Genomic DNA, 23,844 nt, shown 5'->3' on the forward strand with positions numbered 1-23,844 from the left:
CCTGACAGGGTTGGTTGTTGTGGCAGAGATTTGGGTTCATTGGGCAGGGAAGAAGTGAGACCCAGGGGCCTGGGGAGTGAGACCAGGGTTCTGGAGATTGAGGCCAGGGACCTGGAGAGTGAGGCCAGGGGCCTGGGGAGTGAGTCCAGGGTTCTGGAGATTGAGGCCAAGGGCCTGGAGAGTGAGACCAGGGGCTTGGGGAGTGAGACCAGGGTTATTGGGAGTGAGGCCAGGGGCCTGGGGAGTGAGGCCAGGGGCCTGGGGAGTGAGGCCAGGGTTCTGGAGAGTGAGGCCAGGGGCCTGGGGAGTGAGTCCAGGGTTCTGGGGAGTGAGGCCAGGGGCCTGAGGAGTGAGGCCAGGTTTTCTGGGCAGTGAGGCCAGGGGCCTGGTGAGTGATGCCATTGTTCTGGGGAGTGAGGCCAGGGTTCTGGGGAGTGAGGCCAGGGGCCTGAGGAGTGAGGCCAGGGTTCTGGGGAGTGAGGCCAGGGGCCTGAGGAGTGAGGCCAGGGTTCTGGGGAGTGAGGCCAGGGTTCTGGGGAGTGAGGCCAGGGTTATTGGGCGTGAGGCCAGGGTTATTGGGAGTCAGGCCAGGGTTATTGGGAGTGAGGCCAGGGTTATTGGGAGGGAGGCCAGGGTTATTGGGAGTGAGACCAGGGTTATTGGGAGTGAGGCCAGGGTTATTGGGAGTGAGGCCAGGGTTCTGGGGAGTGAGACCGGGGTTATTGGGAGTGAGGCCAGGGTTCTGGGGAGTGAGGCCAGGGTTATTGGGAGTGAGGCCAGGGTTCTGGGGAGTGAGACCAGGGTTATTGGGAGTGAGGCCAGGGTTCTGGGGAGTGAGACCCAGGGTTATTGGGAGTGAGACCATGGTTATTGGGAGTGAGACCAGGGTTATTGGGAGTGAGACCAGGGTTATTGGGAGTGAGGCCAGGGTTATTGGGAGTGAGACCAGGGTTATTGGGAGTGAGGCCAGGGTTATTGGGAGTGAGACCAGGGTTATTGGGAGTGAGGCCAGGGTTATTGGGAGTGAGACCAGGGTTATTGGGAGTGAGGCCAGGGTTATTGGGAGTGAGACCAGGGTTATTGGGAGTGAGGCCAGGGTTATTGGGAGTGAGGCCAGGGGACTTGGAAGTGAGACCACTGTTATTGGGAGTGAGACCATGGTTATTGGGAGTGAGACCAGGGTTATTGGGAGTGAAACCAGGGTTATTGGGAGTGAGGCCAGGGTTATTGGGAGTGAGGCCAGGGTTATTGGGAGTGAGACCAGGGTTATTGGGAGTGAGACCAGGGTTATTGGGAGTGAGGCCAGGGTTATTGGGAGTGAGGCCAGGGTTATTGGGAGTGAGACCAGGGTTATTGGGAGTGAGGCCATGGTTATTGGGAGTGAGGCCAGGGTTATTGGGAGTGAGACCAGGGTTATTGGGAGTGAGGCCAGGGTTATTGGGAGTGAGGCCAGCGGCCTTGGAAGTGAAACCAGGGTTATTGGGAGTGAGGCCAGGGTTATTGGGAGTGAGACCAGGGTTATTGGGAGTGAGGCCAGGGTTCTGGGGAGTGAGCCCAGGGTTATTGGGAGTGAGGCCAGGGTTATTGGGAGTGAGACCAGGGTTATTGGGAGTGAGGCCAGGGTTATTGGGAGTGAGGCCAGGGTTATTGGGAGTGAGACCAGGGTTATTGGGAGTGAGGCCAGGGTTATTGGGAGTGAGGCCAGGGTTCTAGGGAGTGAGCCCAGGGTTATTGGGAGTGAGGCCAGCGGCCTGGGGAGTGAGACCAGGGTTATTGGGAGTGAGGCCAGGGTTATTGGGAGTGAGGCCATGGTTATTGGGAGTGAGACCAGCGCCCTTGGGAGTGAGTCCAGGGTTATTGGGAGTGAGGCCAGGGTTATTGGGAGTGAGGCCATGGTTATTGGGAGTGAGGCCAGCGGCCTGGGGAGTGAGGCCAGGGTTATTGGGAGTGAGGCCAGCGGCCTGGGGAGTGAGGCCAGGGTTATTGGGAGTGAGACCAGGGTTATTGGGAGTGAGGCCAGGGTTCTGGGGAGTGAGACCAGGGTTATTGGGAGTGAGGCCAGCGGCCTGGGGAGTGAGACCAGGGTTATTGGGAGTGAGGCCAGCGGCCTGGGGAGTGAGGCCAGGGTTATTGGGAGTGAGACCAGGGTTATTGGGAGTGAGCCCAGGGTTATTGGGAGTGAGGCCAGGGTTATTGGGAGTGAGCCCAGGGTTATTGGGAGTGAGGCCAGGGTTATTGGGAGTGAGGCCAGGGTTATTGGGAGTGAGGCCATGGTTATTGGGAGTGAGGCCAGCGGCCTGGGGAGTGAGGCCAGGGTTATTGGGAGTGAGGCCAGCGGCCTGGGGAGTGAGGCCAGGGTTATTGGGAGTGAGACCAGGGTTATTGGGAGTGAGGCCAGGGTTCTGGGGAGTGAGACCAGGGTTATTGGGAGTGAGGCCAGCGGCCTGGGGAGTGAGACCAGGGTTATTGGGAGTGAGGCCAGCGGCCTGGGGAGTGAGACCAGGGTTATTGGGAGTGAGGCCAGCGGCCTGGGGAGTGAGACCAGGGTTATTGGGAGTGAGGCCAGCGGCCTGGGGAGTGAGACCAGGGTTATTGGGAGTGAGGCCAGCGGCCTGGGGAGTGAGCCCAGGGGTCCCGATGTTAAAGCAGGAATCCAGCAAGTCCACCACTTCCAGTGGTCTGGACCAGGAGATCTCAACACCCCTCTCTTCTCCATGCTGATAATGGGGGGAGATGCTGCTCCAACACTGGATGGCCTTAGCCAGAACGTTCTCCTCTTTAGCTTGTCAGCTACTGCTGCTACTTTACTCAGTGTGACCTTTAATTGAGTATTTGCCTCCCTGTCTTAACTTATCAGAGACACACAAAACCAGAAGGACAGTGACCAGTGACTGGAGTTGTGTCTAAAAGAAAAGTGAACACATGGCGGCGTTTGTCTGACTGACCTGCAAAGATACGTAACCGTTTACGATGAGGGGGCGGCCCGAGCCCCGACACCCCAGCACAGTCATCCTCGTCATCACAGTCGCCACTCTCAAACCACTCGTCCTCCTCCTCTCCCGTGCTCCGTCCCTCTGGCCCCAGACCCCCACCTGACCGGGCTCTCCAGCGCTTCTCAGGCACCGTCACCAGACGCAGCAACTGTAGAGGCAGAGAGGAAAGGGTTCTAAAACAAAATAATATCACACACATATGGACTTGCCTCCCAAATGGCCTCCTATTCACTTTATAGTACACCACTATTGACCAGGGCCCGTAAGGTCCCATGTGGCTCACAGGGGTGTGAGAATGTATGCACTAAGTGGCACTGGATAAGAGTGTCTGCTAAATGATTAAAATGTAAGAAAGAAATGTGCATTAAGTAAGATGCCATCTAGGACAAACATACGCTGACCTTATTCACACCCTTTGGTGGAATGTACATGTCCAGTACATTGGTAACATAATAATTCAGGACTTTGGTTGCTTCCCAAATGGTATCATATTCCCTTTATTGTGCACTCTTTTTGACCAGGGCCCATAGAGCTGTGTTAAAAAGTAGTCCACTATACAGTTGAGGGAATAGGGTGCCATTTGGGAAGCAGACGTTGTAACTGCCTGACATGGGAAGAAGGCGAGGATGTGGGGGAAACTCCAGAAAAAACATTGTCAGGGCTAAAACGAGTGGTGTTTAACAAACTCCATATATAATCACCATGCACAGAAATGTTGCTATCTAAGCCAGATGTTTTATTTCTGTGGTGATTCATCCACAGCGTAATAGCAGGCGGAGGCTGTGGCTGTTGATTACTCAGTGGTGGAAAAAGTACCCAATTGTCATACTTGAGTAAAAGTAAAGATACTTTAATAGAACATGACTCAAGTAAAATTTAAAGTTTACCCAGTAAAAGACTACTTGAGTAAAAGTCTAAAAGTATTTGGTTTTACATTCAGTTGATGTCGGAAGTTAACATTAACCTCAGCCAAATACTTTAAAACTCAGTTATTCACAATTCCTGACATTTAATCCTATTAAAAATTCCCTGTTTTAGGTCAGTTACGAGCCCCACTCTATTTTAAGAATGTGAAATGTCAGAATAATACTAGAGAGAATGATTTATTTCAGCTTTTATTTCTTTCATCACATTCCTAGTGGGTCAGAAGTTTACATACACTCATTTAGTATTTGGTAGCATTGCCTTTAAATTGTTTAACTTTGGTCAAACATTTCAGGTACCCTTCCACAAGCTTCCCACAATAAGTTGGGTGAATTTTGGCCCATTCCTCCTGACAGAGCTGGTGTAACTGAGTCAGGTTTGTAGGCCTCTTTGCTTTGCACACGCTTTTTCAGTTCTGCCCACACATTTTCTCACAGGTCAGGGCTTTGTGGTGGCCACTCCAATGACTTGACTTTGTTGTCCTTAAGCCATTTTGCCACAACTTTGGAAGTATGCTTGGGGTCATTGTCCATTTGGAAGACACGTTTGCGACCAAGCTTTAGCTTTCTGACTGATGTCTTGAGATGTTGCTTCAATAAATCCATATCATTTTCCTCCTCATTATGCTATCTATTTTGTGAAGTGCACCAGTCCCCTCTGCAGCAAAGCACCCCCACAACATGATGCTGCCACCCCCGTGCTTCACGTTTGGGATGGTGTTCTTCGGCTTGCAAGCCTCCCCCTTTTTCCTCCAAACATAAAGATGGTCATTATGGCCAAACATTTCTATTTTTGTTTCATCAGACCAGAGGACATCTCTCCAAAAAGTACGATCTTCGTCCCCACGTGCAGCTGCAAACCGTAGGCTGGCTTTTAAATGCCAGTTTTGGAGCAGTGACTTCTTCCTTGCTGAGCAGCCTTTCAGGTTATGTCGATATAGGACTCGTTTTACTGTGGATATAGATACTTTTATACATGTTTCCTCCAGCATCTTGACAAGGTCCTTTGCTGTTGTTCTGGGATTGATTTGCACTTTACACATTAAAGTATGTTCATCTCTAGGAGACAGAACGCGTCTCCTTCATCAGTGGTATGACGGCTGCATGGTCCCATGGTGTTTATACTTGAGTACTATTGTTTGTACAGATGAACGTGGTACCTTCAGGTCTCCAATTTGTTTCTGAGGTCTTGGCTGATTCTTTTGATTTTCCCATGATGTCAAGTGAAGAGGCACTGAGTTTGAAGGTAGGCCTTGAAATACATCCACAGGTACACCTCCAAATGACTCAAATTATGTCAATTAGCCTACTGGAAGCTTCTAAAGCCATGACATCATTTTCTGGACTTTTCCAAGCTGTTTAAAGGCACAGTCAACTTAGTGTATGTAAACTTCTGACCCACTGGAATTGTGATACAGTGAATTATTAGTTAAATAATCTGTCTGTAAACAATTGTTGGAAAAATTACTTGTGTCATGCACAAAGTAGATGTCCACAAAGATACATTTTATAGTGTATGGCCCCGTATTTCATACATAGATAAACCCTATATTATATGACCCCATATATCATACATAGATCAATCTTATAGTGCACGAGCCTGTATTTCATACATAGATAAACCCTATATTATATGACCCCATATATCATACATAGATCAATCTTATAGTGCACGAGCCTGTATTTCATACATAGATAAACCCTATACTATATGACCCCATATATCATACATAGATCAATCTTATAGTGCACGAGCCTGTATTTCATACATAGATAAACCCTATATTATATGACCCCATATATCATACATAGATCAATCTTATAGTGCACGAGCCCGTATTTCATACATAGATAAACCCTATACTATATGACCCCATATATCATACATAGATCAATCTTATAGTGCAGAGCCCGTATTTCATACATAGATAAACCCTATACTATATGACCCCATATATCATACATAGATCAATCTTATAGTGCACGAGCCCGTATTTCATACATAGATAAACCCTATACTATATGACCCCATATATCATACATAGATCAATCTTATAGTGCACGAGCCTGTATTTCATACATAGATAAACCCTATATTATATGACCCCATATATCATACATAGATCAATCTTATAGTGCACGAGCCCGTATTTCATACATAGATAAACCCTATACTATATGACCCCATATATCATACATAGATCAATCTTATAGTGCACGAGCCCGTATTTCATACATAGATAAACCCTATACTATATGACCCCATATATCATACATAGATCAATCTTATAGTGCACGAGCCTGTATTTCATACATAGATAAACCCTATACTATATGACCCCATATATCATACATAGATCAATCTTATAGTGCACGAGCCTGTATTTCATACATAGATAAACCCTATACTATATGACCCCATATATCATACATAGATCAATCTTATAGTGCACGAGCCCGTATTTCATACATAGATAAACTGTACTGAGTTGGATTCTAAAATAAATGACACATTTCAATCCAAATGAAATGTGTCACATGAGGAATGGAATAAAATACTTTTTACAATTAAAAATAAATACAATTTGGTTTAGAATTTTACTTCAATTTCACTGCAATGGTGTAACATTAATCCCTTTTGCATGTTTTATCCAAATCAAATAAAAATATTTCCGCAATTACTTAGCTACAGAAGCTTATTATGTGTTGTGCAACACATACCGGAATTGTGTTTATTGAGATTCTGCGGCAAACCAATCAACTCGTAAATGATTTACAAACGTTTGAGAGCTGTAAATCTGGGGTATCCAAAACCAATTTCAACATTCCTCTTCAGCCAGTGCAAAATATATAATCTAACTACATGTGAGTCCTGAATGGCACCCTATTCCCTACATAGTGCACTACTTATGACCAGGGCCCTGGTCAAAGGAAGTGCACTATATAGGGAATGGGGTGCCATTTGTAACAAATCATACATTCTGTTAAAGGACGGTCAGAACACAAGGAGGAGACACAAATCATCAAAACAACATAGTTTCATAACTGGATTGAAAACATCTGGTCATAGCTCTTGTCCTTAGGACATTGGTCTGACTTGATAACGTTATCAGTCTGAATGAAAGAACTTCGAGAAGCATCCCAACTGCATTCTTTAAATATATATGGAACTCTTGTCCTTAGGACATTGGTCTGACTTGATAATATTAACAGTCTGAATGAAAGACCTTTGAGAAGCATCCAAACTGCATTCTTTAAATATATATGAAATGACAGTATCGATTTATGAAGAGTATGTAGTGCACTACTCATAGGGCAGGGCAGGGCTCATAGGGCTATTTTATGGTCCCTGGTCAAAAGTAGTGCACTATATAGGGAATGAGGTGCCATTTTGAACTTAGACATACAGACAGACTCGTCTCTGACCACCTCTCCACCTCCACAGTATCAGGCATAATTAAGAGGACTACCAAGGTAACAGATGTGCCACATTCCATCCTCCTCTTTCCCCTTATTCAACCCTCCTTTCATTTTTCCATTCTGTCTCCCCTCTTTGTTTTCATTGATTTCCTTCCTATGCACGTACACTACCGATCAAAGGTTTGGGGTCACTTAGAAATGTCCTTGTTTTTGAAGGAAAAGCACATTTTTTGTCCATTAAAATAACATAAAATTGATCAGAAATACAGTGTAGACATTGTTAATGTTGTCAATGACTAGTGTAGCTGGAAATTGAGGATTTTTCAAAGAATATCTACATAGGCGTCCAGAGGCCCAGTATCAGCAACCATCACTCCTGTTAATCATTTTAAAAGGCTAATTGATCATTAGAAAACCCTTTTGCAATTATGTTAGCACAGCTGAAAACTATTGTCCTGATTAAAGAAGCAATAAAACTGTCTTTCTTTAGACTAGTTGAGTATCTGGAGCTTCACCATTTGTGGGTTCAATTACAGGCTCAAAATGGCTAGAAACAAACCACTTTCTTCTGAAACTCGTCAGTCTTGTTCTGAGAAATGAAGGCTATTCCATGCGAGAAATTGCCAAGAAACTGTAGATCTCGTACAACGCGGTGTACTACTCCCTTCACAGAACATTGCAAACTGGCTCTAACCAGAGTAGAAAGAGGAATGGGAGGCCCCGGTGCACAACTCAGTAAGAGGACAAGTACATTAGAGTGTCTAGTTTGAGAAACAGACGCCTCACAAGTCCTCAACTGGCAGCTTCATTAAATATTACCCACAAAACTCAACGTCAACAGCGAAGAGGTGACTCCGGGATGCTGGCCTTCTAGGCAGTTTTCAGCTGTGCTGACATAATTGCAAAATGGTTTTCTAATGATCAATTAGCCTTTTAAAATGATTAACAGGAGTGATGGTTGCTGATAATGGCCCTCTGTACGCCTATGTAGATATTCCATGAACAATCCTCCATTTCCAGCTACAATAGTCATTGACAACATTAACAATCTCTACACTGTATTTCTGATCAATTTCATGTTAATTTAATGGACAAGAAATGTGCTTTTCTTTCAAAAACAAGGACATTTCTAAGTGACACCAACCTTTTGAACGGTAGTGTACGTCAGCATGCATTTTTGTTGTTGTTTTTTGGGATGTTGTTGCTGCATTGTCTATGGGAGAACATTTTGTTCATATGGCCCTCTCTGTTGGGTCAGTCCAACTATGACAGAAAGAGATCAGGTCAGGGCTGCAATAAAACCCAGAGATAATGATGCCTTATGATTAACGAGACGCGGCGTGATCATAACAACATACAGGAACTCAAGTCCTTCTGTTCACCTGACTTAGAATTCCTCACAATCAAATGTCGACCGCATTATCTACCAAGAGCATTCTCTTTGATTATAATCACAGCCGCATATATTCCCCCCCAAGCAGACACATCGACGGCCCTGAACAAACTTTATTTGACTCTATGTAAACTGGAAACCATATATCCTGAGGCTGCATTCATTGTAGCTGGGGATTTTAACAAGGCTAATCTGAAAACAAGACTCCCTAAATTCTATCAGCATATCGATTGTGTTACCAGGGCTGATAAAACCCTGGATCATTGTTATTCTAACTTCTGCAATGCATATAAGGCCCTCCCCCGCCCTCCTTTTGGAAAAGCTGACCATGACTCCATTTTGTTGCTCCCAGCCTATAGACAGAGACTAAAACAGGAAGACTCCCGCGCTCAGGTCTGTTCAACGCTGGTCCGACCAATCTGGTTCCACGCTTCAAGATTGCTTCGATCACGTGGATTGGGATATGTTCCGCATTGCGTCAAACAACAACATTGACGAATACGCTGATTCGGTGAGAGAGTTTATTAGCAAGTGCATCGGCGATGTCGTACCCACAGTAACTATTAAAACATTCCCAAACCAGAACCCGTGGATTGATGGCAGCATTCGCGCAAAACTGAAAGTGTGAGCCACTGCTTTTAATAAGGGCAAGGTGACCGGAAACATGACCGAATACAAACAGTGTAGATATTCCCTTCGCAAGGCAATCAAACAAGCTAAGCGACAGTATAGAGACAAAGTAGAGTCGCAATTTAACGGCTCAGACACAAGAGGTATGTGGCAGGGTCTACAGTCAATCACGGATTACAAAAAGCGGACCATGATGTCTTGCTCCCAGACAGACTCAACAACTTCTTTGCTCGCTTTGAGGACAATACAATGCCACTGACACGGCCCGCTACCAAAACCTGTGGACTCTCCTTCACTGCAGCCAACGTGAGTAAAACATTTAAACGTGTTAACCCTCGCAAGGCTGCAGGCCCAGACGGCATCCCCATACGCAGACCAGCTGGCTGGTGTGTTTAAGGACATATTCAATCAATCCTTATCCCAGTCTGCTGTTCCCACATGCTTCCAGAGGGCCACCATTGTTCCTGTTCCCAAGAAAGCTAAGTTAACTGAGCTAAACGACTACTGCCCCGTAGCACTCACTTCCGTCATCATGAAGTGCTTTGAGAGACTAGTCAAGGACCATATCACCTCCACCCGACCTGACACTCTAGACTCGCTCCAATTTGCTTACCGCCAAAATAGGTCCACAGACGACGCAATCTCAACCACACTGCACACTGCCCTAACCCATCTGGACAAGAGGAATACCTACAGTGCCTTGCGAAAGTATTCGGCCCCCTTGAACTTTGCGACCTTTTGCTACATTTCAGGCTTCAAACATAAAGTTATAAAACTGTATTTTTTTGTGAAGAATCAACAACAAGTGGGACACAATCATGAAGTGGAACGACATTTATTGGATATTTCAAACTTTTTTAACAAATCAAAAACTGAAAAATTGGGCGTGCAAAATTATTCAGCCCCTTTACTCTCAGTGCAGCAAACTCTCTCCAGAAGTTCAGTGAGGATCTCTGAATGATCCAATGTTGACCTAAATGACTAATGATGATAAATACAATCCACCTGTGTGTAATCAAGTATCCGTATAAATGCACCTGCACTGTGATAGTTTCAGAGGTCTGTTAAATGCGCAGAGAGCATCATGAAGAACAAGGAACACACCAGGCAGGTCTGAGATACTGTTGTGAAGAAGTTTAAAGCCGGATTTGGATACAAAAAGATTTCCCAAGCTTTAAACATCCCAAGGAGCACTGTGCAAGCGATAATATTTAAATGGAAGGAGTATCAGACCACTGCAAATCTACCAAGACCTGGCCGTCCCTCTAAACTTTCAGCTCATACAAGGAGAAGACTGATCAGAGATGCAGCCAAGAGGCCCATGATCACTCTGGATGAACTGCAGAGATCTACAGCTGAGGTGGGAGACTCTGTCCATAGGACAACAATCAGTCGTATATTGCACAAATCTGGCCTTTATGGAAGAGTGGCAAGAAGAAAGCCATTTCTTAAAGATATCCAGAAAAAGTGTTGTTTAAAGTTTGCCACAAGCCACCTGGGAGACACACCAAACATGTGGAAGAAGGTGCTCTGGTCAGATGAAACCAAAATTGAACTTATTGGCAACAATGCAAAACGTTATGTTTGGCGTAAAAGCAATACAGCTCATCACCCTGAACACACCATCCCCACTGTCAAACATGGTGGTGGCAGCATCATGGTTTGGGCCTGCTTTTCTTCAGCAGGGACAGGGAAGATGGTTAAAATTGATGGGAAGATGGATGGAGCCAAATACAGAACCATTCTGGAAGAAAACCTGATGGAGTCTGCAAAAGACCTGAGACTGGGACGGAGATTTGTCTTCCAACAAGACAATGATACAAAACATAAAGCAAAACCTACAATGGAATGGTTAAAAAATAAACATATCCAGGTGTTAGAATGGCCAAGTCAAAGTCCAGACCTGAATCCAATCGAGAATCTGTGGAAAGAACTGAAAACTGCTGTTCATAAATGCTCTCCATCCAACCTCACTGAGCTCGAGCTGTTTTGCAAGGAGGAATGGGAAAAAATTTCAGTCTCTCGATGTGCAAAACTGATAGAGACATACCCCAAGCAACTTACAGCTGTAATCGCAGCAAAAGGTGGCTCTACAAAGTATTAACTTAAGGGGGCTGAATAATTTTGCACGCCCAATTTTTCAGTTTTTGATTTGTTAAAAAAGTTTGAAATATCCAATAAATGTCGTTCCACTTCATGATTGTGTCCCACTTGTTGTTGATTCTTCACAAAAAAATACAGTTTTATATCTTTATGTTTGAAATGTGGCAAAAGGTTGCAAAGTTCAAGGGGGCCGAATACTTTCGCAAGGCACTGTATGTGAGAATGCTGTTCATCGACTACAGCTCAGCATTCAACATCATAGTACCCTCCAAACTCGTCATCAAGCTCGAGACCCTGGGTCTCGACCCCGCTCTGTGCAACTGGGTACTGGACTTCCTCACGGGCCGCCTCCAGGTGGTGAGGGTAGGTAACAACATCTCCACCCCGCTGATCCTCAACACTGGGGCCCCACAAGGGTGTGTTCTGAGCCCTCTCCTGTACTCCCTGTTCACCCACGACTGCATGGCCATGCATGCCTCCAACTCCATCATCAAGTTTGCAGACGACACTACAGTGGTAGGCTTGATTACCAACAACGACGAGACGGCCTACAGGGAGGAGGTGAGGGCCCTCGGAGTGTGGTGTCAGGAAAATAAACTCACACTCAACGTCAACAAAACAGCGTGGTGAAGAAGGCTCAGCAGTGCCTCTTCAACTTCAGGAGGCTGAAGAAATTTGGCTTGTCACCAAAAGCAAACTCACAAACTTCTACAGATGCACAATCGAGAGCATCCTGTCAGGCTGTATCACCGCCTGGTACGGCAACTGCTCCGCCCACAACCGTAAGGCTCTCCAGAGGGTAGTGAGGTCTGCACAACGCATCACTGGTGGCAAACCTGCCCTCCAGGACACCTACACCACCTGATGTCACAGGAAGGACATAAAGATCATCAAGGACAACAACCACCCGAGCCACTGCCTGTTCACCCCGCTATCATCCAGAAGGCGAGGTCAGTACAGGTGCATCAAAGCAGGGACCGAGAGACTGAAAAACAGTCTCAAGGCCATCAGACTGTTAAACAGCCACCACTAACATTGAGTGGCTGCTGCCAACATACTGACTCAACTCCAGTCACTTTAATAATGGAAAAAGTTATGGAAAAATGTATCACTAGCCACTTTAAACAATGCCACTTTATGTTTACATACCCTACATTACTCATCTCATATGTATATGTATATACTGTACTCTATACTATCTACTGCATCTTGCCATCTTTATGTAATACATGTATCACTAGCCACTTTAAACTATGCCACTTTATGTTTACATACCCTACATTACTCATCTCATATGTATATGTATATACTGTACTCTATACCATCTACTGCATCTTGCCATCTTTATGTAATACATGTATCACTAGCCACTTTAAACTATGCCACTTTATGTTTACATACCCTACATTACTCATCTCATATGTATATGTATATACTGTACTCTATACCATCTACTGCATCTTGCCATCTTTATGTAATACATGTATCACTAGCCACTTTAAACTATGCCACTATGTTTACATACCCTACATTACTCATCTCATATGTATATACTGCACTCTATACCATCTACTGCATCTTGCCTATACCGTTCTGTACCATCACTCATTCATATATATTTATGTACATATTCCTCATCCCTTTACACTTGTGTGTATAAGGTAGTTGTTGTGAATTGATAGGTTAGATTACTCGTTGGTTATTACTGCATTGTCGGAACTCGAAGCACAAGCATTTCGCTACACTCACATTAACATCTGCTAACCATGTGTATGTGACCAGTAAAATTTGATTTGATTTGAGAATGACATCAGTCTGAAAGATAAACAAGCTCTGTTCTCTGCCACTGCCTGCATATACAAACAGGTCAATCTGGGATCTACAAGTAACACAAACTGTAAAGTTTAGAGAGGGAACATGCAGGCAGTACGTGTTCCTCTGAGGGAGGGCTGCCCAGCCCAACAAACCTCTATTCATATCCCCAACATTCAGACCATACATGGTGGGTGATGACCACATTTCTAAAAGCCTGCTCATTTGGAACCGGGGGTGGAGAAACACTCATTCATAGAGACGGAATATCCATAGGAACAAACTGCATTCTATTATTTCTTGTTTTACCACCCTGAGAGAATACGTGAGTTGCTGTGCTGTGTGAGTATCAACCCCAAAACAGTGCCTCCTAGTGACATAACATGGCTCCCAGGTGCCTCTCCGTCTCCAGAAAAAAAGGGGATTTTATTACAGAAGTCAATGAAAAACATTCTTCTCCCTTCTTTCCTCCTTATGAGCGATGTGAATTTAAAGCACTTAACTTTCTCGTTTAAGAAAGAATAATGTTTGCGCTCGTGTGCCAGAAGAGATTTACTGAGGTCTAGGAATTCCTTCCAGAGATCCGTTGCCTGGCAATGCAGAAAGACATTGGGAGGGGAGGAGTGTCTCACAAACAAATTAAAAAGCAAAAAAAACTGAAAGCTAATGTGGTAAAGCAAGGAAAGAAAGATGTGGTAGGGGGTATTTAACAACCAAAAGGAGAGGAAGGAAAGAAAGATGTGGTAGGGGGTATTTAACAACCAAAAGGAGAGGAAGGAAAGATGTGGTAGGGGGTATTTAACAACCAAAAGGAGAGGAAGGAAAGATGTGGTAGGGGGTATTTAACAACCAAAAGGAGAGGAAGGAAAGATGTGGTAGGGGGTATTTAACAACCAAAAGGAGAGGAAGGAAAGATGTGGTAGGGGGTATTTAACAACCAAAAGGAGAGGAAGGAAAGAAAGATGTGGTAGGGGGTATTTAACAACCAAAAGGAGAGGAAGGAAAGAAAGATGTGGTAGGGGGTATTTAACAACCAAAAGGAGAGGAAGGAAAGATGTGGTAGGGGGTATTTAACAACCAAAAGGAGAGGAAGGAAAGATGTGGTAGGGGGTATTTAACAACCAAAAGGAGAGGAAGGAAAGAAAGATGTGGTAGGGGGTATTTAACAACCAAAAGGAGAGGAAGGAAAGATGTGGTAGGGGGTATTTAACAACCAAACGGAGAGGAAGGAAAGAAAGATGTGGTAGGGGGTATTTAACATCCAAAAGGAGAGGAAAGAAAGAAAGATGTGGTAGGGGGTATTTTACATCCAAAAGGAGAGGAAGGAAAGAAAGATGTGGTAGGGGGTATTTAACAACCAAAAGGAGAGGAAGGAAAGATGTGGTAGGGGGTATTTAACAACCAAAAGGAGAGGAAGGAAAGATGTGGTAGGGGGTATTTAACAACCAAAAGGAGAGGAAGGAAAGATGTGGTAGGGGGTATTTAACAACCAAAAGGAGAGGAAAGAAAGATGTGGTAGGGGGTATTTAACAACCAAAAGGAGAGGAAAGAAAGAAAGATGTGGTAGGGGGTATTTAACATCCAAAAGGAGAGGAAGGAAAGAAAGATGTGGTAGGGGGTATTTAACAACCAAAAGGAGAGGAAGGAAAGATGTGGTAGGGTGTATTTAACAACCAAAAGGAGAGGAAGGAAAGATGTGGTAGGGGGTATTTAACAACCAAACGGAGAGGAAGGAAAGAAAGATGTGGTAGGGGGTATTTAACAACCAAAAGGAGAGGAAGGAAAGATGTGGTAGGGGGTATTTAACAACCAAAAGGAGAGGAAGGAAAGATGTGGTAGGGGGTATTTAACAACCAAACGGAGAGGAAAGAAAGAAAGATGTGGTAGGGGGTATTTAACAACCAAAATGAGAGGAAGGAAAGATGTGGTAGGGGGTATTTAACAACCAAAAGGAGAGGAAAGAAAGAAAGATGTGGTAGGGGGTATTTAACAACCAAAAGGAGAGGAAGGAAAGATGTGGTAGGGGGTATTTAACAACCAAAAGGAGAGGAAGGAAAGAAAGATGTGGTAGGGGGTATTTAACAACCAAAAGGAGAGGAAGGAAAGATGTGGTAGGGGGTATTTAACAACCAAAAGGAGAGAAAGAAAGATGTGGTAGAGGGTATTTAACAACCAAAAGGAGAGGAAGGAAAGAAAGATGTGGTAGGGGGTATTTAACAACCAAAAGGAGAGGAAGGAAAGATGTGGTAGGGGGTATTTAACAACCAAAAGGAGAGGAAAGAAAGAAAGATGTGGTAGGGGGTATTTAACAACCAAAAGGAGAGGAAGGAAAGAAAGATGTGGTAGGGGGTATTTAACAACCAAAAGGAGAGGAAGGAAAGATGTGGTAGGGGGTATTTAACAACCAAAATGAGAGGAAAGAAAGAAAGATGTGGTAGGGGGTATTTAACAACCAAAAGGAGAGGAAGGAAAGATGTGGTAGGGGGTATTTAACAACCAAAAGGAGAGGAAGGAAAGAAAGATGTGGTAGGGGGTATTTAACAACCAAAAGGAGAGGAAGGAAAGATGTGGTAGGGGGTATTTAACAACCAAAAGGAGAGAAAGAAAGATGTGGTAGAGGGTATTTAACAACCAAAAGGAGAGGAAGGAAAGAAAGATGTGGTAGGGGGTATTTAACAACCAAAAGGAGAGGAAGGAAAGATGTGGTAGGGGGTATTTAACAACCAAAAGGAGAGGAAAGAAAGAAAGATGTGGTAGGGGGTATTTAACAACCAAAAGGAGAGGAAGGAAAGAAAGATGTGGTAGGGGGTATTTAACAACCAAAAGGAGAGGAAGGAAAGATGTGGTAGGGGGTATTTAACAACCAAAAGGAGAGAAAGGAAAGAAAGATGTGGTAGGGGGTATTTAACAACCAAAAGGAGAGGAAGGAAAGAAAGATGTGGTAGGGGGTATTTAACAACCAAAAGGAGAGGAAGGAAAGATGTGGTAGGGGGTATTTAACAACCAAAAAAGGAAGGAAAGAAGGGGGTATTTAACAACCAAAAAAGAAGGAAAGATGTGGTAGGGGTATTTAACAACCAAAAGGAAGGAAGGAAAGAAAGATGTGGTAGGGGGTATTTAACAACCAAAAGGAGAGGAAGGAAAGAAATATAATAATAATAATTTAATAACCAAAAGGCTTTTAGAGGAAGGAAAGTCATGTGCATACATTCTACGTATGGGTGGTATTTAACCCAACCAAAAGCGCCATGCTCTAGAAAGAAAGATGTGGTGTATTTAACAACCAAAAGGAGAGGAAGGAAAGAAAGATGTGGTAGGGGGTATTTAACAACCAAAAGGAGAGGAAGGAAAGAATGTGGTAGGGGGTATTTAACAACCAAAAGGAGAGGAAAGAAAGAAAGATGTGGTAGGGGGTATTTAACAACCAAAAGGAGAGGAAGGAAAGAAAGATGTGGTAGGGGGTATTTAACAACCAAAAGGAGAGGAAGGAAAGATGTGGTAGGGGGTATTTAACAACCAAAAGGAGAGGAAGGAAAGAAAGATGTGGTAGGGGGTATTTAACAACCAAAAGGAGAGGAAGGAAAGAAAGATGTGGTAGGGGGTATTTAACAACCAAAAGGAGAGGAAGGAAAGATGTGGTAGGGGGTATTTAACAACCAAAAGGAGAGGAAGGAAAGATGTGGTAGGGGGTATTTAACAACCAAAAGGAGAGGAAGGAAAGAAAGATGTGGTAGGGGGTATTTAACAACCAAAAGGAGAGGAAGGAAAGAAAGATGTGGTAGGGGGTATTTAACAACCAAAAGGAGAGGAAGGAAAGAAAATATAATAATAACCAAAATAATAATATATGCCATTTAGCAGACGCTTTAACAACCAAAAGGAGAGGAAAGAAAGAAAGATGTGGTAGGGGGTATTTAACAACCTAAAGGAGAGGAAGGAAAGATGTGGTAGGGGTATTTAACAACCAAAAGGAGAGGAAGGAAAGAAAGATGTGGTAGGGGGTATTTAACAACCAAAAGGAGAGGAAGGAAGGAAAGATGTGGTAGGGGGTATTTAACAACCAAAAGGAGAGGAAGGAAAGAAAGATGTGGTAGGGGTATTTAACAACCAAAAGGAGAGGAAGGAAAGAAAGATGTGGTAGGGGTATTTAACAACCAAAAGGAGAGGAAGGAAAGAGTAGGGGGTATTTAAAGATGAGGAAGGAAAGAAAGATGGGTATTTAACAACCAAAAGGAGAGGAAGGAAAAAGATGTGGTAGGGGTATTTAACAACCAAAAGGAGAGGAAGGAAAGAAAGATGTGGTAGGGGTATTTAACAAACAAAAGGAGAGGAAGGAAAGATGTGGTAGGGGTATTTAACAACCAAAAGGAGAGGAAGGAAAGATGTGGTAGGGGTATTTAACAACCAAAAGGAGAGGAAGGAAAAAAGATGTGGTAGGGGGTATTTAACAACCAAAAGGAGAGGAAGGAAAGATGTGGTAGGGGGTATTTAACAACCAAAAGGAGAGGAAAGAAAGAAAGATGTGGTAGGGGGTATTTAACAACCAAAAGGAGAGGAAGGAAAGAAAGATGTGGTAGGGGGTATTTAACAACCAAAAGGAGAGGAAGGAAAGAAAGATGTGGTAGGGGATATTTAACAACCAAAAGGAGAGGAAGGAAAGAAAGATGTGGTAGGGGTATTTAACAACCAAAAGGGAGGAAGGAAGGAAAGATGTGGTAGGGGGTATTTAACAACCAAAAGGAGAGGAAGGAAAGATGTGGTAGGGGGTATTTAACAACCAAAAGGAGAGGAAGGAAAGAAAGATGTGGTAGGGGGTATTTAACAAACAAAAGGAGAGGAAGAAAGAAAGATGTGGTAGGGGGTATTTAACAACAAAAAGGAGAGGAAGGAAAGAAAGATGTGGTAGGGGGTATTTAACAACCAAAAGGAGAGGAAGGAAAGATGTGGTAGGGGGTATTTAACAACCAAAAAAGGAGATGAAGGAAAGATGTGGTAGGGGGTATTTAACAACCAAAAGGAAAAGGAGAGGAAGGAAAGGAAAGATGTGGTAGGGGGTATTTAACAACCAAAAGGAGAGGAAGGAAAGAAAGATGTGGTAGGGGGTATTTAACAACCAAAAGGAGAGGAAGGAAAGATGTGGTAGGGGGTATTTAACAACCAAAAGGAGAGGAAGGAAAGAAAGATGTGGTAGGGGGTATTTAACAACCAAAAGGAGAGGAAGGAAAGAAAGATGTGGTAGGGGGTATTTAACAACCAAAAGGAGAGGAAGGAAAGAAAGATGTGGTAGGGGGTATTTAACAACCAAAAGGAGAGGAAGGAAAGAAAGATGTGGTAGGGGGTATTTAACAAACAAAAGGAGAGGAAGGAAAGAAAGATGTGGTAGGGGGTATTTAACAACCAAAAGGAGAGGAAGGAAAGATGTGGTAGGGGGTATTTAACAACCAAAAGGAGAGGAAAGAAAGAAAGATGTGGTAGGGGGTATTTAACAAACAAAAGGAGAGGAAGGAAAGAAAGATGTGGTAGGGGGTATTTAACAACCAAAAGGAGAGGAAGGAAAGATGTGGTAGGGGGTATTTAACAACCAAAAGGAGAGGAAGGAAAGAAAGATGTGGTAGGGGGTATTTAACAACCAAAAGGAGAGGAAGGAAAGAAAGATGTGGTAGGGGGTATTTAACAACCAAAAGGAGAGGAAGGAAAGAAAGATGTGGTAGGGGGTATTTAACAACCAAAAGGAGAGGAAGGAAAGATGTGGTAGGGGGTATTTAACAACAAAAAGGAGAGGAAGGAAAGAAAGATGTGGTACGGGTATTTAACAACCAAAAGGAGAGGAAGGAAAGAAAGATGTGGTAGGGTGTATTTAACAACCAAAAGGAGAGGAAGGAAAGATGTGGTAGGGGGTATTTAACAACCAAAAGGAGAGGAAGGAAAGATGTGGTAGGGGGTATTTAACAACCAAAAGGAGAGGAAGGAAAGAAAGATGTGGTAGGGGGTATTTAACAACCAAAAGGAGAGGAAGGAAAGATGTGGTAGGGGGTATTTAACAACCAAAAGGAGAGGAAGGAAAGAAAGATGTTGTAGGGGGTATTTAACAACCAAAAGGAGAGGAAGGAAAGATGTGGTAGGGGGTATTTAACAACCAAAAGGAGAGGAAGGAAAGAAAGATGTTGTAGGGGGTATTTAACAACCAAAAGGAGAGGAAGGAAAGATGTGGTAGGGGGTATTTAACAACCAAAAGGAGAGGAAGGAAAGATGTGGTAGGGGGTATTTAACAACCAAAAGGAGAGGAAGGAAAGAAAGATGTTGTAGGGGGTATTTAACAACCAAAAGGAGAGGAAGGAAAGAAAGATGTGGTAGGGTGTATTTAACAACCAAAAGGAGAGGAAGGAAAGATGTGGTAGGGGGTATTTAACAACCAAAAGGAGAGGAAGGAAAGATGTGGTAGGGATGTTCTGAAGAGGGATGTCTAACGGACCTTAGCCACCTGCCAGACCTCAGACAGAACCCCTTTCTAATACAGAGGCCACTGATCAACTCTGTGATAATGGTGTAGAAAAATACAGAGACACAGTAATTGGCGTCAAACACTCCCTCTTTGAAAAATAGAGCTACGGTTATTCCGTGACATAGCAACATGGTATTTCCTTTCTTTCAAAAACACAGAGACACCGTAGCACACTTCTCTAAAGTGTGCTACTTTGGTACACTTGTCACTACTGTAAGTACCGCTCTCATTCAGAGCACCTGCTAAATTACTCAAATGTAAATGTCTACACTTCTCTCTATGGCACAGAGATAGGACTACAGTAGTACTCATAGGTAGGCCTACAGTAGAACCTGTAGATAGGCCTAGGGGTATTTAACAAACCTAGAGAGGCCTACAGTAGTAAAGATAGATAGGGGGTATTTAACAGCAAAAGCAGTACCCGATAGAGGGCCTACAACAGTACCTGGAGATAGGCCTACAGTAGTACCTGTAGATAAGGCCAACAGTAGAACCTGTAGATAGGCCTAGAGTATTTACTCCTAGATAGGCTTACAGGAAAGAACCTGTAGATAACGCCCACAGTAGAACCTGTAGATAGGCCTAGAGTAGTACTCCTCAATAGGCTTACAGTAGAACCTGTAGATAACCGACAAAAGGAGACCCGAAAGATGTGGCCTACAGTATTTAACAACCAAAAGGAGAGGAAGGAAAGAAAGAGTAGTATTTAACCGGAGAGGAAGGAAACAGTAGTATTTAACCCAAAGGAGGCCTACAGTAGAAAGATGTAGTATGCCTACAGTATTTAACAACCGGAGAGGAAGGCCTACAGTAGGGGGTATTTAATACCAAACAGTAGAGGAAGGAAAGATAGGCCTACAGTATTAACCCAAAAGGTAGAGGAAGGCCTACAGCAGTATTTAACCCAAAAGGAGATAGGCCTACAGTAGTGTAGATAGTCCTACAGTAGTACCCGTAGATAGGCCTACAGTAGTATCCGTAGATAGGCCTACAGTAGTAGGGTGTAGATAAGGCCTACAGCAGTACCCGAAAGATAGGCCTACAGTAGTACCCGGAGATAGGTCTACAGTAGTAGGGATAGATAGGCCTACAGTATTAGCCACCTGATAGGCCTACAGTAGTACCCTTTCTAATAGGCCTACAGTGATAATGGTGTAGAAAAATAGGCCACAGTAGCGTCAAACCTCTTTGAAAGATAGGCCTACAGTATTACCCGTGACATAGGCCAACAGTAGTACCCGTCAAAGATAGGCCTACAGTAGCACACTTCCTAAAGTAGATAGTCCTACAGTAGTACCGCTCTCAGATCAGGCACCAGTATTACCAAATGTAAAGGTCTACAGTAGTATGGCACAGAGATAGGACTACAGTAGTACTCGTAGATAGGCCTACAGTAGAACCTGTAGATAGGCCTACAGTAGTACCCGTAGATAGGCCTACAGTAGTACCCGTAGATAGGCCTACAGTAGTACCCGTAGATAGGCCTACAGTAGTACCCGTAGATAGGCTTACAGTAGAACCTGTAGATAGGCCTACAGTAGAACCTGTAGATAGGCCTAGAGTAGTACTCCTCGATAGGCTTACAGTAGAACCTGTAGATATGCCGACAGTCGTACCCGTAGATAGGCCTACAGTAGTACCCGTAGATAGGCCTACAGTAGTAGCCGTAGATAGGCCTACAGTAGTACCCATAGATAGGCCTACAGTAGTAGCTGTAGATATGCCTACAGTAGTACCCGTAGATAGGCCTACAGTAGTACCCGTAGATAGTCCTACAGTAGTACCCGTAGATAGGCCTACAGTATTACCCGTAGATAGGCCTACAGCAGTACCCGTAGATAGGCCTACAGTAGTACCCGTAGATAGTCCTACAGTAGTACCCGTAGATAGGCCTACAGTAGTATCCGTAGATAGGCCTACAGTAGTACCCGTAGATAGGCCTACAGCAGTACCCGTAGATAGGCCTACAGTAGTACCCGTAGATAGGTCTACAGTAGTACCCGTAGATAGGCCTACAGTATTACCCGTAGATAGGCCTACAGTAGTACCCGTAGATAGGCCTACAGTAGTACCCGTAGATAGGCCTACAGTAGTACCCGTAGATAGGCCTACAGTATTACCCGTAGATAGGCCTACAGTAGTACCCGTAGATAGGCCTACAGTAGTACCCGTAGATAGGCCTACAGTAGTACCCGTAGATAGGCCTACAGTATTACCCGTAGATAGGCCTACAGTATTACCCGTAGATAGGCCTACAGTAGTACCCGTAGATAGGCCTACAGTAGTACCCGTAGATAGGCCTACAGTAGTACCCGTAGATAGGCCTACAGTATTACCCGTAGATAGGCCTACAGTAGTACCCGTAGATAGGCCTACAGTAGTACCCGTAGATAGGCCTACAGTAGTACCCGTAGATAGGCCTACAGTATTACCCGTAGATAGGTCTACAGTAGTACCCGTAGATAGGCCTACAGTATTACCCGTAGATAGGCCTACAGTAGTACCCGTAGATAGGCCTACAGTAGTACCCGTAGATAGGCCTACAGTAGTACCCGTAGATAGGCCTACAGTAGTACCCGTAGATAGGCCTACAGTAGTACCCGTAGATAGGCCTACAGTAGTACCCGTAGATAGGCCTACAGTAGTACCCGTAGATAGGCCTACAGTATTACCCGTAGATAGGCCTACAGTAGTACCCGTAGATAGGCCTACAGTAGTACCCGTAGATAGGCCTACAGTAGTACCCTCTGAGGCTCTGTGGCTTTTGCCTGCTGGCTGTGTCTGCTATAGCTGCGGCTGCGGTAGCATGGGGGTGTTTGTGTCAAAAGTGGCGCTGCACTCTTGGCACAGCCGACCCACAGCGGGATCTGACAAGAGCCTCCACAGTCACCACAAGAGGCACAAATGTCAAATCACTCTGTGAGAGGGAATCTTCTGCAATAAAAGAACACCAGAAATAAACTTTACTTCTCAAAAAAATAAACACATAGTGTGTTTCGTATTAAGGAAGGAAATTGGTTCCCCTTTAACTATTTCATTTGATTGAGAACTGCAGCATGGATAGAACTGGGTTTGCTAGACAGCTGGACAGAGAGAAAGAGAGACAGAGAGAAAGAGATAGAGAGGAGGGGGGATTCAACAACAAGTTCAACCCCTTCTAGACTATTTCCTGGACAAGATGTTTCCCATAGTGAAGGTGTAAACTTGGCAGTAGAAAACCTAAACAGTATATTTTACCTCTCAGCTTCCCTATCAAATCTAAAAATGTCAGTCAGGCAACCTAAGACAATTAACAACAATGACAAACGGTTTGATAAAGAATACAAAAACCTAAGAAAGAAATTGAGAAATCTGTCCAACCAAAAACATAGAGACCCAGAAAACCTGAGCCTACACCTTCACTATGGTGAATCACTAAAACAATACAGAAATACACGACGGAAAAAGAAGGACGGGCACATCAGAAATTAACTCAATATAATTGAAGAATACATAGAATCTAACCATTTCTTGGAAAATTGGAAAACTCTAAACAAACAACAACACGAATAGTTATCGATCCAAAACAGAAATGTCAAATCAAATCAAATCACATTTTATTGGTCACATACACATGGTTAGCAGATGTTAATGCGAGTGTAGCGAAATGCTTGTGCTTCTAGTTCCGACAATGCAGTAATAACCAACAAGTAATCTAACTAACAATTCCAAAACTACTGTCTTATACACAGTGTAAGGGGATAAAGAATATGTACATAAAGATATATGAATGAGTGATGGTACAGAGCAGCATAGGCTCTACAGTAGATGGTATCGGGTACAGTATATACATATGAGATGAGTATGTAAACAAAGTGGCATAGTTAAAGTGGCTAGTGATACATGTATTACATAAGGATGCAGTAGATGATATAGAGTACAGTATATACGTATGCATATGAGATTAATAATGTAGGGTATGTAAACATTATATTAGGTAGCATTGTTTAAAGTGGCTAGTGATATATTTTACATCAATTCCCATTATTAAAGTGGCTGGAGTTGAGTCAGTGTCAGTGTGTTGGCAGA

At 43.9% G+C, this 23,844-nt stretch overlaps 1 protein-coding gene across 1 annotated transcript in view; it reads right to left on the bottom strand.

Annotated features, from left to right (window-relative positions):
• Positions 1–23,844, bottom strand: part of gpc3 (glypican 3) — a 554,502-nt gene that overhangs the window by 98,649 nt on the left and 432,009 nt on the right. The window contains exon 7 of the mRNA XM_052486883.1: positions 2,946–3,141. Within this exon, the coding sequence (XP_052342843.1) occupies positions 2,946–3,141 (196 nt within the window). The remainder of the gene's footprint in view (positions 1–2,945; positions 3,142–23,844) is intronic.

This window comes from Oncorhynchus keta, chromosome 30, assembly GCF_023373465.1.
Source record: "Oncorhynchus keta strain PuntledgeMale-10-30-2019 chromosome 30, Oket_V2, whole genome shotgun sequence".
NCBI lineage: Eukaryota > Metazoa > Chordata > Actinopteri > Salmoniformes > Salmonidae > Oncorhynchus > Oncorhynchus keta.